Source organism: Pseudochaenichthys georgianus, chromosome 3 (genome assembly GCF_902827115.2).
Source record: "Pseudochaenichthys georgianus chromosome 3, fPseGeo1.2, whole genome shotgun sequence".
Classification (NCBI taxonomy): Eukaryota; Metazoa; Chordata; class Actinopteri; order Perciformes; family Channichthyidae; genus Pseudochaenichthys; species Pseudochaenichthys georgianus.
In genome coordinates this window covers 40,377,589-40,394,671 of record NC_047505.1, presented here as the reverse complement: position 1 = coordinate 40,394,671, position 17,083 = coordinate 40,377,589, and the positions used below count along the sequence as shown (strand labels likewise).

The 17,083-nt window shown below is 42.0% G+C and overlaps 1 protein-coding gene across 1 annotated transcript in view; it reads left to right on the top strand.

Annotated features, from left to right (window-relative positions):
- Positions 1–15,775, top strand: part of elp4 (elongator acetyltransferase complex subunit 4) — a 53,632-nt gene extending 37,857 nt beyond the window's left edge. Inside the window, exon 10 of the mRNA XM_034079745.2 lies at positions 15,041–15,775. Within this exon, the coding sequence (XP_033935636.1) occupies positions 15,041–15,169 (129 nt within the window). The 3' untranslated portion in view covers positions 15,170–15,775. The remainder of the gene's footprint in view (positions 1–15,040) is intronic.
- The last annotated feature ends 1,308 nt before the right edge of the window (positions 15,776–17,083 follow it).

The window sequence follows — 17,083 nt, the reverse complement described above, 5'->3', positions numbered from 1 at the left end:
TATCAATTTGTTTAGACCAAGATAATTTATGATCCAGGGTTATACCTAGCAATTTTGTCTCCTTGACCTGTTCAATTTCAATATGGTTTAAATGTAGTTGCAATTTTGGTTCACCTTTTAACTGATGATTTGATCCTATTAATAACAATTTAGTTTTTCCCGCATTAAGTACCAACTTATTATTTATGACCCACTCTGATATCAGTAGTAGATCTTTATTCATAACATTTGTCAACTCTCTTGTAGTTGATGCTGCATAATATATTGTTGAGTCATCTGCATACATTACAATTTTTCTAACACTAATGGTAGGTCATTTGTAAAAAATAGAAAATAAAAGTGGTCCCAAACAACTACCCTGAGGTACTCCACAAGTGACTGTTTTCATCTTTGAGAGACTTCCATTAAAAAAAACAGTTTGACTTCGATTTGTCAGGTAACTTTCTAACCACCTCAGCGTTTCAAAATTAAAACCATATTGTTCCAGCTTGTGTAACAACAAAGAATGGTCAATGACATCAAAAGCAGAACTAAAATTGAGTAGTACTGCACCCACTAACTTCCTATTATCTAGTTCGCCCTTCCAGTCATCTGTCATTTGTGTTAAAGCGGTGCATGTGGAATGGCCAGGTCTGTAAGCATGTTGATACAAAGTATTACGTTTGTTACCTTCAAAGTATTTTTGTATTTGATTAAAAATGATTCTCTCCATTATCTTTGCTAATGCTGGTAATTTATCAATACTCAAATGTATAATATGACAGATAGGCTCTGCAACAAAATTAGCAACATATCTAAGAAATGTACCAACTAAATTATCCACTCCTGGTGGTTTATCATTACATTTACCTAGTAGACATTCAACATCATTACCTTTTAATTTTTTTTAATTTTTTTAATTTTTTGATTTGATTTTTGATTTGATTAACCAACACAGTGTGTTATAATATAATTGACACGTCACTTATACCATACCTTAAAGCTAGAAGAAATCTTTCTGTGAGTTTGTACAAATGACATTCACTGAGTTCATCATGAATATATTTGTATAAGTATTTTTGTTGTGTTAATGACATAACAGAACTGTATGGCATGCTAGTTTCTGTACACGTCATGTGTACAGAAACTAGCATGCCATACAGTTCTGTTATGTCAAATACAAACAAAAGCTGCACGATTTATTTAGTTTTTGTTTGTGGACTGAACAGACTATCAAGCATTTCTAGGTGTGTACTCGAGGATCCTGCATATCTCTTGTACATTCCTCTTTGACGCAGGTAGCGTGTGAAATCTCTCGCAATTCTTCAATTTTTCACACGGTTCAGAGAAAACGTAAGTGTTGGTATTTTGAAATGTGTGTACAGACCTTAATCAAATAAAAACGGGAAACAAACCCTTAAGACAATGGTGTGTTAACAGTATATCAGTGTGTGTGAAGGGTGCTGCAGGGTTTGACAACAGCACATGTAGGTGTTGTAGGGTGCAGGAAATTAAAACACTAAAGCTACCAGGGGGATCCTCCTGGACACATCAAGCAGGGAGGAAGAAGGCAGAGAGGGTGAGGGGACAGTCTATTTTTAGGACCAGCTGCAGGTCATAGTAGCTGAGCCTGTGTAAACGAAACACTGGTTAGTTAGAGGCCAATAGGTCTTCACAGACCTTACCTTTCGTGTTGTTGTGTGACGGAGCCTGGGATTCACATGCAGTTAAGGCTAAGGGTTAAGCTGTACACCCGGAATCCTGACAATGCTGCCTTAGCATGTCAACACTACTCCACCCACCTGTGGCACCAGGCGTTCTCGGCGTGCCCTCCCTCAATTAGCAATCTATCAGGAAGGAATCCCAATAAACCTGCTCCTTTCACTTCCATGCAATCCATCACCTTCTGTTTATTAAACCGAATCAACGGCGTGGAAAGCGGACACGTTCCCAGCCGTTGTTCTGTTTACCAGGAATCTGCCTCTGGTCAGGTGAACTGGTTGGCCCTTGTCATGTGTTTTATTTTCAAGTTTGGGATGGGCTCGTAGATATTGGTGACAGGAGAGCAGCCTTTCAGGAATCATGTGCACACAAACCACAGTGACTTACAGTTTAACCCATCACCTGATCATTCAGGTGTCAGAAGAGGAAGTGAATCATCTATTTTGCCTTTGGGTGCCATGAGAAAAGTGGTTTACATATTGTGCAAGTTGCTCCTTGATTAAGGTTTTATAGATAATGATAATAATATTTATACTGCTTGTCACTCTCTATTTTAGTCCTCAGGCTCTTTTGCAATGCATTGCCATACTCGCCATAGTCAGGATACAGACATTCAAGAGGAATGGAAGGAAGGCACTGGGAGAGAGAGAGAGGGAGACCATTGTGTCCCCCAGGTATGACAGAGTCACTCATGCAGAAAGATCCCACATGGAGGAAGGTGGGAGAATGGGAGTGAGGAAGGGGGCATGAAGGAACTCTTGGCTTCCTCTCCGTGTTGTGCCCCCCTTCCCTGAAAACACATCTGTCTTCTTTTCTCTGCCACACACCTTTTCTGCACCCTTTGCTCACCTTCTATCTCCAGTACCCGAGACTTTTCACTGCTAACAGCTACAAATATTTTTCTCATATTTTGGCCAGCCCAAAAGTGTATTCCTTCGGAGGATTCCCTGTCACATTTCATGCCACCTGCCATTTTTTTGTCTGACATTCTGGGGATTGAGCTCTTTGGATGCAGGTTTGTTCTCTTATTAGCCAATGTTCTTTGGCCTTCGGACACACTGCTGTTACGATTACCCCAAGCGGTCCGTCTTACATGCAAATATGTGTCGGCTCTACAGCTATCACCATTTTAGACTGCGGCAGAGCTATCTCATGGCTGCGTGCATTAAAACAATTAAACGTTGCCCCTCCCCCGCCACAACAATCATTTGCGGATGTGTTGGGTGAAATTTTGCAAGAAATTATCATTTTCTGAATCACTTCACTCCGCTTGCTCTGTGTTCGTTTCATTCTTTCTCTTTCTCCGTCTCTTCTTTGAGCTCTTCAAAAGACTCAGAGCCCCCTGCATGTTCTTCTTTTTGCTTCTTTTCTCTGTACTTTTTTTTCATCATTATCCAACAGCACTTTTCTGTGCGTGCAAATGCTTTCTGAACGGCGTCCTTTCTTTCCTTTCAGGCTGGATGTCATTGTTGCTGCCTGTGGGCTGGGTGTATTTATTTAGGGGTAATTGGTGTGTAGATGAGTGAGGTAATGAGGTGCATCCACACTTGGCTGCTCCCCTCCCTGAGAGCCTGAGACAGACGTAGCCTAGCTGGGCTCCGGCTTGAGCTGTACCACACTGCTGTTTCCTCCACACAGGCCAGAATGGCTCTTTCATACCCAGGTGGACAAACACAATCACTGGGGCTGATACCTCAATGAGGCGTCTGCAGTTTGAAGTGTGTGTGTATGCGTGCATGAGTACGCATACACACAGGCCTTGTGCATGAGTCCTTGTGTGTGTTCTTGTGCTCGTATTTGTGGGTGAGGAGGGGAAAAACAGCGCTTGGTTGTTGGCTTGTCTCTGTCTCCAGTCCTTGTTTGTCTTACGGCTTGTGTTTGTATAAGTGATTTTCCCTGTGTGTTCGTAAGTGCATGTATATCAGGCTGAGTGGGTGTTCAATGGAGCTCAAGAAGGACCTCTGGCTCTCATAGCCCTCCTGCCAACCTCAAACTGCCCCTGCTGTCCTGCAGAGTTACCTAATGATTTCACTTACACCTCCCTTATCTGTCTGGCCCGTGTGGCAGCAACCGTCTGACGCTTCAGCCTTTACATGCCATTTGCTGCCTCATATCCTGTGAAATTCAATTGCACAGAAGCAACTGTAGCCGGAGTAGAGGGATCTCCCTCTCTCACCCTCTCCCTCTCTTTCTCTCTCTCTCGTCTCCCAAACTCATCTGCCATATTTGTAAATAAAAGCAAACAGTGCTACGATGTCACTTTTTATCCATATAATCTCAGTGCAACGTTGAATTTTAGCACTCTAAAGTTTGCACTTTAATTCACTGCAGTGTGTTGCTGAAATACTTTAAATAGGATGTAGAAGTTTTAAGCCGGGAGCGTTCATGTTTGAGGGTTCCCCACAGGTGCTGGGCCGATAATATTATGCATAGATTGTTTTGTTGTTATCAGGGTAATTGTGTGTCTATCAAAGGCTGGCAGGTCTACACCAATTACTGTATTTGATGCATAAGTGGACTCATTTTAGGGCAGGATTTTGAGTTGCTAATGGTGCATTATTCAGCTTTTGGTCTGTCCCCAAAAGTGCCGGGCCAAATCAAACACGCCGCTCTAGGGTAATTGAGGCCCAGTCCGCACCCCCTGCGGTGAGCAAGGCAGAACTGTAATCCCCTGACAACTCTGACTTGGCCCCAATCTGGCAGGCAGCCCATTTCCCAGCAAAACGCCTAACTCAACATCGGGGAGAATGAAGAAGCTGATGGTCACATTTGGAACGCTTTCCAATTTTGCTATTCTTTTCAACTCAACAGCCCCGTGTAGCCATCGCAGTTCTTACGCTTACTTTTTTTATTTGAAACTCTACTTCATAGAACATAATTGCTCTCTAATTACATACCGTCAAACTGATATTCTTACTCATTAGTCTTTTCAAGCTTTTGTGGTTTTAGGATCAAAGGTTTTTGGCAAATAAACCTAACCGCAGAATAGTTCCACTTTTCGTTTAAAACGGTTGCTAGAAACTCTCCCTCAGTAATGACAGAAAATGTTGCCGTACATTTTGGACTGAAATGTATAATTTTGTCAGAATCCTTCCTGAAATTAGGAAACGCATTTCCACGATCATTTGAAAACAAATCTGCTAATCCTGTTCAACAAAATTCCACATATTTTATTTTTTTTGTTAAAGCAGTTTTCCGTAATGGGTTTTGCTTATTGCAATTGTTTTAAAATCCAGACATTGTTTGCGGTGCCTCTCTATAGGGGTCACCGACAGCGAGGGTATCAAATGCATTTAGCTCTGTCTGATTTTGAACGTGAGCATGCATTCTCCCCAGGCCCTGGCTCACTGCTTTAATGGCTTTAGTAATGCTTCACAATTAACACTCAGACAGCGCTCTAGGTTAAGTAATGGCTGATGTGTTTCAGGCAAGAATATAAAACACAAAACAAGAATTCCCCGTCACCCACAGTGCTTTTAGGACCTAGAGGTTACGGGGGAAATGGAAGGTGGTGAATTTTTTGACAGGGCAGCCGAGGTGATGTCTCATTCCCTCTGACATCTTGAACACCCTAAAGGTGGCTTTGCCAACAGTCTACCCAGGAAGCACCTCACCTTGCTGTGGCTACATTTACACAACCACCTGCCCACGGGTAGCATACTGGAGAGGAGAGCAGAGGTGGAGTTGGGATGAGGATGGAGGACGAATGGGGGAAGAGAGAAGGAGAGGGTGTTGCTGAGGTGCGTGTGATTGTCAAAGGTCAAGTTTAAGTAGCTATATTAAATATAATTAGCTATTTGGTTGAAGAATATTCAAGAAGTTTCAACATTTGTATTTAGCATTGTGTCCCTTTTGGCTCAGCTTTTCCTTTTTGCTGTTGTTCTATGTTGTATTGCAAGATGCATCAGTGACGGAACATATGTCAAATTTGGGTTTTTCTGAAGGCAGTTAGGAGTGCGGTGTCTTAGGGGAATGAAGCATTTCAGCCCTCCACCGAAGTCCATTGCTAACACATCAGCTGTTTTCTCATTTTATTAAGCCTTGAAAGAGGTGACCATCATTTCAGAGTGTAACACATAACAATTGAAGGGGGAACATGTGTGAATACCTGAGCATGGCTTAATACAATACATCCATCCATCTTTTCCCGCTTATCCGTGGTCGGGTCGCGGAGGCAGCAGTTACATCTCATAATAAAGACATTATATTTGTTATGTCTTAAACAAACTTGTCTCTTTTACATTAGGTTGTTGAGAACTTTGTGATAATTGGTTGCTGTGGTTGTATTATAGCACCAGAAGTTCGTATGCGTCTCTTTGTACTAAAAGTCTTAAATAAGTTCTGTATCTTGCTTTGTTGATTATTATCATGTTGGAACCGCTGTTTGAAGCACAGATTAAGTAGATACTGAGCAATTAAAGATTCTATTTATATTCAATATTGCCACATTATTTTCCACACATTGCACATTTTAATGAATAGCCACAGACTTTATCCCTTTAAAACGGTATATTCATGCTTTTATATGCATCTGCTCAAAGGCTGCGTATATTGAAGCTCTCAAGACGGACAGTCCAATTGAATGGTAACAATTCTAGATGCTCCCCAGTGGCAGAGTTCAGGCTGTGTGCCTGTGGGCTGATGTGGAGTGAATGGCCTTAGAGGCTCGAGGCTGGTCTATGTGTGGCCCGGCTGGTCCAAGTCAGCAGTAATGACTGGCTTTGACCAGCATGCCTGTTAATGTGAATGGGGTTACTCTGGGCAACACCTTTTCAGCTGGGTCCTATGAAGTCCCCAGTATGGTGGTCTTTGTCCACACAAGGGCTGTCCTCTCAGCAAAAAGGGCTCCTTTTTTGTGAGGACTATCAACTGTTGATGGATTATACCACCCCCCTTTATTCATCCGGGCGGACCAACAGACACGGATGCATGCAAACATACACACACTCTCATGCAGACGTACCACCACAAAGACATCAAAAGTATTACAAACGCGTAAGCACATGGTCTTACGCAAGTGTTTCGTATTGCAAAGCTATTGCATATATCTTCCTTAAGGTTTACTCAGAACAGATCTATAACTGATGCTTTCACCCTATTAAATCACTAATCTTAATCCAACTAAATCTTCTCTTCCTGTCTTGAGTTACAGAAAAATGTATTACTTCAGTTTTCTTCAACTTTTCTGAAATATTTGATAAATGTTGTCCTTCTTTTTTGCTGAGTGATGATGTAAAAATCCTGAGACACAATAACTTCATGAATGCTGGAACATATCGGCTTCCAAGTTGTGTGCATGATCCATATGATTGCTTGGATTGTTACAAAAGATTAAAAAACGTTTGAGCTTGAGAACATAATCCTGAACGTGAAAGAATCACTGTTCTATCGTCTCTCCTCAACTCTATGGCAATTTTAAATAGAGGTGATACATAAATGTCATTTTTCCATTTTAATTGTTGCACAAAGCAATAGAGAACAGTTGGTATTTCTTCAGCTAAATTTGTAGAAAGTGTTGGCCTTCAAATGCCATATAACTCTGTGCAGGACTATTCCTTAGCAAGAAGGTTGCTGGAGATGAGGTATACAGACTTGTGCTGGGAGCTTAAACATCAACATGTTGATTCAGGAAGTAATTTAAATGATAATATAAAATATTCTGCCTTCTGTCATAGTATATCCAGTTTTGGTGTGCCCTATTCTATCCTGGTCTTTTGATAGCACAACAATAGATAATTCCTCAGTGAGTGTGATCGCCCCCACCCTCAGAAGGGGTCATCCACTTACCCAGGCTGACACAGTAACCTCCAAACGACCTTTCGCTTTGCCAAATGTCATGCTTGTAAACTGCTGAACTCGTTCACAGTGCAAAAGAGGAGACAACAGGAGAAATAGGATGTTCTGTTGGAAGGCAGGCTGGTATAAGGAAACCCTAGCTTTACTGGCCAGCTTTGTGTGCTCATGTTGTAAATACCTTTGTGTTTCACATGCATAGGCAAGTGGCAGTGTGAGTCTGTCTGTCTGCTTTTCTACATCAGTGTGTGCACTTGTCAACTGAGTGCAACACAGAAAAACAATGAATAATACATGACAAAATATCCTTGGTAATGCTCTTGCTTTTATTTGTTGGTGACTGAAGCAGAGACACAGCCAGTCAGAACAGTGATCTCAAATAAATATGTCAAAATGTTCCCTTTTCCCTTGCTTCCTTTATGTTACTGTGAGATTACCAAGAAACAAGTTAAGATACTAGGAAGTCATTGCTACCAACCGAGAATTTGTTTCGCTCACAACCATTTAAAAACACACATTTAAATTAAACCAGGCCAGCTGTTTCCAGTGTTAATGCTATGCTAAGCTGAACGGCTTCTATAAAAAGGACGCCCTGCGATCAGTTTAGTTTAGTCCAGTGGTTCCCAAACTTTTTCTGTCAGGCCCCCCCCCTTTGGAGAAAAAAAAAAGTCGGGTCCCCCAACACAAGTCAGGCTCAGTGGCGGCGCCAGAGATTTATTTTGGGGGTGCTGTGGGGTAGCTTGACATTTCATAGAGGGTGCTCAAACATTTAGGGCAAGCTCCCCCGAAGTTAAAAGCATCAATCTGGTGCACTTTGAGAGCAAAATGAAGAGATCTATGGATACCTCTCTCAACACCCATATGAAACAGAACTGTAAACAGATTTACTTTTTCTTTATGGATATTTTACAAATCACCCTTTTAAACTTTATTCTTTTTTTACTGTCATATAGTATTTCAAACCTGTTTTTCATTTATTCTCTTATTTTTTTATAACTATAATGATCATATAAACGTGTGCCTCGGAAATAATTGTTTACATTAATGGTGACCCAAACGTTTGAGACCCACTGAGATAACACTGAGAGTCCTTTAGCTCACTGAGTCTCTCAGTCCGACAGGAGAGGACTCTCTTCCACTTTGTTGTTGAAAAAACTCCTTATATCCGTTAGCGTAGCTCGCTAGCACCTGAAGCTAACAACAACAATCTCCGGTACCGGTGCGCTCTCTCTCGCTCGCGCACACAAAATGGCTCGTTTCACACACACACACACACATAGTCGAGCTTTAATGAAACACAGAGACCCAGACGTAATAGTACTGTACTGTATCATATTGTTTTCGAATCAATAATTTTTCAAATTATGATTTTCATTTTTTTTTAATAACCATTTTTCCTCATGGTCTCTCGCACCCCCCGTGTCATGCCTCTGCGCCCCCCAGGGGGGGCTCACCCCCCACTTTGGGAACCACTGGTTTAGTCCCATTGTCATGCACATAGGACATTATTTGTTCAAATTAATTTATCAGGATTTGATCACAGGTCCAAATGGAACCATCAACGTGTCCATGTCTGAACCGCAGTCCGCCATTTTATGATGAAAATTTTAAAACATTGCTTTCTTATACTGTTATTTTCTTTGGCATGGTCATTTTTATTGAAAATCGAACGCAAAGTGGCCTAGACCTAAAGAACTACTTTGCATATAGTCAGTTTAATAGTGTGCCAAGCTATTCCCTTGTGTATTTTTCTCCAAAGTGTGATTATTGTAGCAGGGCATCTATTTAGCGCTAGAAAACCTGCTTTTACCAAAAGTGTCAGTGATGTTTTAACCTGAGGACGTTTGTATCAGAGTCATGGTTTGAGGCGTAAAATGTGTGTTTGAGGGGTGGAGGGCACAAGAGGTCCGCCAGATATGCTGTCATAACCCATGCAGCCTCGCTCTTTGCTATGGGCCTATCTGTAGTGAAGGCAGCACTTAGACATGTTTGTACTCTACGCCCTACATCCCCCCCCCCTTTCTCCCCAGGCACCATGTCACTCCAGGGGCGGACCAGCACTCCCTGACTGCCGAAGTCCATAACACCAACTAAGCCCCCCCCTCTTACTACCCTCCAACAGTGGGGTCAATGTGCCCTCACCCCCTCACCCTACAACGCCCACGGTCCATACCAACACTGCCCTCCAAAGAGAAACAAAACCGAACTGAAAAGAGACAAAATGGCCCCACACTGCTGCTCCTGTCAAAGCTCTTGTCAGGCCCTGCGCATATGCCCCCAGAGGAGGGTTCAGTTGAAGATGATGACGACGGAGATAACAAGTCAAGTTGTTGTTACAGTGCAGTTACACTTTGGCCCTTATTTGTCTATTTGGTTATTCAGAAGCATGGCAGAGCTAACTGATTCCAATGCATGTCATGTTTAGTAACATGACAGATACTATCAAATGCTGTTTTACATCAGTCTTTGGAGCGTGAAGGGTAAGTGAGGAGATAGCTGTTCAAGAGAACTGGAAAAAACATTCCATTAGGTATTAAAAAACCTTGAAATATTGTCAGCCAATCAATTTCCTGCTTGGACATGCTGACTTTGACTGAAATTCATTCCAATATTAGTCCCATCCTGTTCTTCCAGTGTTTGGGAATATAATTACACTCAAAATGCTTACTCATCCTTCTGCCTGCATGCTGCCTACTCTGTCAGATGCATTAACCGTGAAGCAGAAGAGATGAGGAGCCTGTTTCTGTATCTGTCTCTCTGTCAGTCTGCCTGACTGTCTGTATGCCTCTCAGATTATCCCGGATCAGGCAGCAGGTGACATGGCAGGCAGGTGACCAGCACCCAATTACCAAAAAGAAACTCGAGATGAGCTCCAGTGTAGTTTACATTTGTTTCTTTCATCCCCTCTCACTCATGACCATGATAACATGTACCCACCCTTACATTTTATTTTTATAAAATGTATTTTATTATCTTTATTTTATACTTTATACAGATTCAACCTAAGCTAAATTGATTGATTCGTTTTTTAAATCCCTAATCGCCAACATAACATGCTTTAAATAGTGAGGGCTGCAGGTAGAATATCGGACATAAAGATAAATGAATTTACTTTTTTTTTTACTTTTCACAAAAATAGTGAATAAAACCAATTAAATTCCAAAAATGAGAAAACCTGAGGGATTAAAAGGTTCCCGGTTAACAGGTTATTCTTAGGGCAAGGCCAGGGATCGTGTTGCACTCTTTGTTATCGCGAAAAAGAGGAGGAAGGAAAAGCTTCTTCTCAGCTTTTGTTAGGTGCAGGTGGGCTAGAATTACCAAAGTGATGGGATTTATGCAGGTTTCTTTCTACATCTTGTAAGGAAACGGAAGTATTCTGTGGAATTGCTAGCGTAAATGTGAAGATAGTTTGCTTATCCAATAGGAAAGCACATCGACTCATTATGTGGATGTTGGTGTGCTGAAGTTAAAACTAGTTCCTATAGGATCAGCAAATAATTTCCCACACAATGCAGTGTAACTTTAGAGGTGTGAAGGATTACGACACTGGGAGGTGATTTAGCTTGGTTTAGAGAATGGGTAGATAGGCAGGTCTGGAATATTTCTGCCAATTTTGTTTTGCTACCATTTTAACCCTTGGCTGGTTGTAGAAATAGGACTGGAAATAGAGGACATTGACCTGGTGTCATGGACAGACGTTCACATTAGTTTACAGTGACTGCACTGCAGCTGTGTTGCTCAGGGAAATGGAATTGGCAAAAGGTATCACCTCCAATGTGACCACTGCTCATGAATACTGGACTTTTCCATTGATGGTATTTTTTTTTAAAGTATATTAGTGTCCTCTGCATCAATACAAAAACTGGAACTTTTTATTCATGCATTCACAGCATATAGCCAGATTACTTTGTCAGCATTTACTTTGTGATTATTATGACTTCAGTTTAGTGAAACAATGTTCAGTTTTTCTCATTTCAAGGATTTCAATAGAGCTTATAATGTGCTGACAAAATGACTACAATGATTGTGTTAAGTAGGTGTTTATGGTAAATATCGTGTCACTACCATGAGCATGTTCCAACGTGGCCTAATCTGATTTGAGCAGCCCGACCGCTCGTCATGTGTTCCAACAAGGTGTTGGGTTTCCCATAGTTCTAAGCTGTACAGTGACACGGGCCATTTGAAAGTGTGGCTCAAACTCTATGGAAGAAATGACTCGTTAAATTAGCACCTAATACTCCAGTCATTAGCAAGCCGTTACCAGCAGTGGAATGCCTTTGATGGTGTTGCTTTGTGTTGAGTAGGTGCTGTTTAATCTCCACTGGAGAAATTGGTACGTTGGGATCTTGGAAAATATAATGCACTTACATAACATTGTAATACTTATAACCAAGACATAATACAAATGTAAAATGCTCTGATTTGGTCACTTTTACCAGCCGTAAAAAGCTGACGTGATATGCTGTATGTAGAGATTACGAATGACCGTTTACAAGCAGCATTAAACGCCATATTCCTTAAGAACCATGTCTTTGGGGCGTCTAGTAAACCAAAGGGAATTGTCCATTGTAGGGTGATATTAGTAACCCTCTTAGCCAAAGCTAGTCTGTGGGCTGGTCCTGAGGGCTCATTTCAAGTGCTTAGCGCTCGTTTGGAGCTTTGTCACCCCTCACCCTGTTGCCAGCATGGCCCTAGCCCCTCTGGCTGTGGAGCGGAGCTGAACCACAGACCTTTACCCCCGTCCGCCACCAAGGAGGGAACACTGACATCACAACTCTAACACACATACTCACACTAACGTTGTGGCACACATCCATTTTCACAAACTCCCCCACCCCAACTCCACCAACGCACCACAGCCAATGGTATATTTTCCCGCCGTTCACTCCCATCCAACGACCCCCTCTTTTTTTTTTTTTTTCTCTTTCTCCACTCTCGTGAAGGTTGCCAGGCAGCACAGAAAGACTTCTCACACACATACACCCCACTATGCCTCTGAGGGTTTTCCGGATGTCCTTGTTTACATCATGGAGTGTGCAGGTCATAGGGAAGCAGACTCAGAGCCTCCCTGGTTATGTCTGTCTAGGTCCTACACTGACCTCCATTCATTTGGTGTCAATGCAAATGTTATGCCCACCTGCAGTTGGCTGCCATCGAATATTTGGTTGTAAATTTCAAAATCGTAGAAAAAATGAATCTCAATATTTGTATTGGATTGTGTGGAACAGTTCACTTGCATCGATATTGGTATGAAAGCAGTTTATTTGGAGTATAACTGAAATTAACTGAATAAAAGTCAGTTTTCATGGCCCTGATAACCAATGACAGTTATCAGCCCTTGTATTGGCTGTCACTGATGAACAGCAGGGTTTCTGACTGTTACTGGGCTCCCTTTTCCCTCTGTGTGTCAAACCGATCGATTGGTTTTGTCTGCTCCTCCCTCCAACTTTGATGTTATCATTGATTGTTTTTATCTGCTCCTGAACTCAAAGGTTAGAGGAGTGGAGCTGCACTTCTGGATTGCTTTGACCTTCGCTCCGCACATGCTCAGTGGGTTTACAGAGCTCAGAGCCAAACAAACACGGTGTAGCCAGGCCCATGGGTGCGTGACAGCCAGACAACGGTGTGATGTCTTTTTTTTTTACTCACCCACTGGGGTGATGTATGTGATTGATTTTTCTCCTACCCCTCTCTCTACCATGTTTCCGCTGCATTGCACTAAGCAGGACTGAGTCCGGGCTTGATCAATGCATTGTTTTTCTTTTTCAATCACACTCGAGTGAGCTGAAGACACGAAAGGTTACACAGGTGAGGTTTGGCAGCGGTGGAAGCTGGAGCTTCTGGAGGCCCCCTCAAGGCCAATATTTGAGTTTGCATAGATGTGTGTGTGTTTGTGTGTTAAAGAGCGAGAGAGGGAATCGGAGAAAGGGTTATACAGGGAGAACTTTACCTAATTTATCATTTGTGTTTTTAGCAACTTGATAATAAAAACATTTCTATGGGTGTCACAAGAGTAAGTAAATGCTAAATATGGTATTTTTTTGTCTTTTCTCCCAATGGCATTTTCCATCTGTGCCTCTATACGTCCTTTGTAACCTTACCTTTACCATCTTACATTAAATTATAGGTCCTTCACAATGTCTCAGAGCTCACCTGCCCCAGATAATCTGCAGGGCTGCGTAAAGACTCCTCTTGTTTCCTCTATACTTGCTTGACAAACAGTCTTCTGACACACACACAAAGGCAATGTGTTGGACAGAAAAGAGACCACTTGAGCATGTCGCGCCTCTGAGCTGTTATCTACTGAAGTAGGAGAACAAAGCTTCATATCAGACATGAGAATCAGGGATGTAAAAACATTTTGCAGTTCAGACTGAGCCGTTTCAATGCTCTTAAAAAGACAGTATTGAGCAAATGGAGGAAGTAGTCTACCCTAGAGGGGTGAAGAGTGCTACGTTGTCCTGAATGATCTCTTAGTAATGATGCTGTTAAACCCTTTACCCAAACACCTAGTCATTAAGAAAAAGATAAGTATCTGTGGGAGTGGAAGGGCTCTTCGAAAGCTGCATGTCTAGAGGGGGTAAGGATGTGGTGGGCAGGGAAGGTTTAGAGGGCTGGGGTGGGAGGCTTTGACCAATGGGTGTCAGATGTCATGGCAGATTCTTTCAGGGGCAAATTACAGGGTTTAACTTCTCTTGTAACCGGGATGCCAGTATTCTGATTCAACTTCCTCGATAGACACTCGAGCAACATGCTACTCAACACCATTGTCGGGTGTCCCCTTGACTCTGGAGATACTTCACCTCCTCTCACGCTCTCAGCACCTCTTCAAGACTTTATTGGTTGAGTGCCACTAGCGGCCTTTCTCGTGGCTCCTGGAGGGAGCAGAGCAGTGTAGCCCCCTCTTAAGCTTTATAGTAGTTAGCGTGTTGGTGTTAGGGGGCTTTACATGAGTGGCCCTTATTAACCTCTTAGCGTCTTTGTGCTATGAGTTGGCACAGGGCTGCTCCATAGATAAGCTTTATGAAACAGCGAAAACACTTGATTCTAAGGACTCTGGCATAAGCTGAACCTAATCAGGTGTGTTACTAACGAACACATCCAGATTGTGCATTCACATCTGTCTGAACTCACACTTTTTCTTACCTCGCCTCATACATGCACACTGTTGTTGTCCATACACAACTTCTCTAAACGCCCCTACCTCACACACACATATTCCCTGTGAGCTGTAACAGACCCCAAAGCTCTCTGAAGCATTTAGCAGCTCGCTCGCAGGTTTGCTCTGCCATGCCGGGCTGAGGGGAGTGCTGAAGCATCTAATGCAATTTCAACCCAACATGGCTCTCTGTGAATAAACATCACTGAAGTGTACCATCTACTGTATGTTGATCCACTGTAGTTCTTTCTTTTTTCTCCAAACTACCTGATCTAATATGCTGCCCTCCCTCCCTCTCTCTCTCTCTCTCTCTCTCTCTCTCTCTCTCTACTCTCTCTCTCCCTCCCTATCTCTCTCTCTCTCTCTCTCTCTCTCTGATTTCTGTAGAGACTGCACTTGCCTCCAGACTTGTCTGACACGGTGAGTCGTGTGAGCAGGGGGGAGCTGGCAGGAGCGACAACGGTGGCCTCAGCCTGTGGCTCCGGCTCTTCCGGCAACAAACACCTGGACTTCTAGCGCTCCCACACAGTCGCCACGGGCAACCCACGCCTGGAACGCCGTGGCGTTGTCCTCTTTACCATGGCGACCAGGTTGTTCCCTTGCCCACATGATGTCAACCTTGTTAACCCTGCCAACTGTCCCAGCCAGGGGTGAAGATCTAAACATCCACAGTGCTTTGTCTCATAACGGACATTTCATTTTTTAAATAAAACAGTACACTATTTGTTTGCACATTCCAAGAATAAAGATGAGTTTATTTAACTGAATGTATTGGCCAATGATTTATATTTTACCTTTAAGTTAGAAAATAAATATAATACCTTTTGGTATTTTTGAAATGTTATATAAATATAAATGAATGTTATGATAACTAGAACCTAACCCATTACATGATAACAAATGTAGGGTTATTTAAGATTTGGGACTTTGCTGTTCTCTGTCTGTGGGGATTTTGAGGAAAGTGTAATCATGGAATATGTTGTAGTCTTTACAGACGCTCACTCTTGGTAAACATTAAATAATTCATCTGGCCCCTCCTGCCTAGCTCCACCTTGCACAAGAGCGGTTTATTCTCTTCGATAATGCAAAGAAATGTGCTTTTGTTTAGTCAAATAAAATAAAATAAATACAAAGAACACAATATATGCTCTTTATGAATGTTTTACTTCACTGCGCCTCAACACCAAAAGGAAATGTTGACTGCCTGTGAGACTGTGAGAGGATGTAAAGTGAGTGTGTTATGAATGACTCTGGTCTGCATCGCTGGTTTCAGGTTGGAGTAGGGATGCCTCCATCTGACCCTGAGACGTCCACCTCCACTAAGCTGGAGAGCTCGGGAGGAATGTGGGCAGAGGGTAGGAGAGCTGGATTTGGGTGCAGGCTTCACACCTCATCAGGCGTGTTTGCTGGATGAGCTGCTTTGCCATGACAAGCCCAAACGAACAAATTAGGTCAAATGGTGACATGGAGAAACGGAGAAAAAAACAACATGAAAAATTAAATGTTTCATTGTTGTTTTCCTCAGTCTGCTGTTGATGCCAGATTGAATAATTCTGCCTGCGAAAACTGGCAGCATTGGTAACCATCTGCAGCACGTGTTGCGAGAGGGTAGTGTTACCTGACAGTTTCATGCATGAATGAAGTGCGCTTATATCGGGTGTATGAGAAAGAGAGATGACATACACAGGTCACTTATACAGGTGAGCAAAAGCTTGAGTTTTCAAGATAACAAATATTTTCCAAGTAGTTGTTGTGCAAGAGCTGACATATTCAGGGTACACTGTAAAGGTGGAATACAATAGAATCAATTCATTTTGGCATTTGTTTATGTTGACATACTACAGTTTCTTACAGATTGTACATCTGCATTTCACCACGCTGCGGATTGACTTGTTCAGTGAGTTCAGAAAGTGCATCATTTTCCAGTTCTGCGACCATTGAAGGTGTATAATATCAGTTTAATAATAAAGAAAGCCTCATTCATTATACAGCTGTTCAACATTAATGTAAATATTTTAAATATATCTTCTTATACCTGATTTGAAGTGTTAGTATTTTTTCCTCAGATTTAGTCGGTTACATCTGGTTAGATATACACGGGCTAAATTAGTCACACATGTTTCTTTAATGAGTATGAAAAGTAATTCAGGGTGCAAGGAAATCTCAATTAATTGAAGCCTCTGAACACAATGACTTGAACTTCAGGTGAATAACGTATTCTTCCCTGTTCAGTATTATCTGGATTAATATCACGTGAGGCTCTTTAAACACTTTCATCCTTCTCACCTCAACTATAGTAATAAATATTACTGTTCTTGGGCAACCCGGACATATATATTTATTTTATTATTTCTGATTTCTCTTAATCCTCCTTTCTTATTGCTCAAATCTCAATAAGGGTGTATAACATGTTTTATAACAGCTCATTAA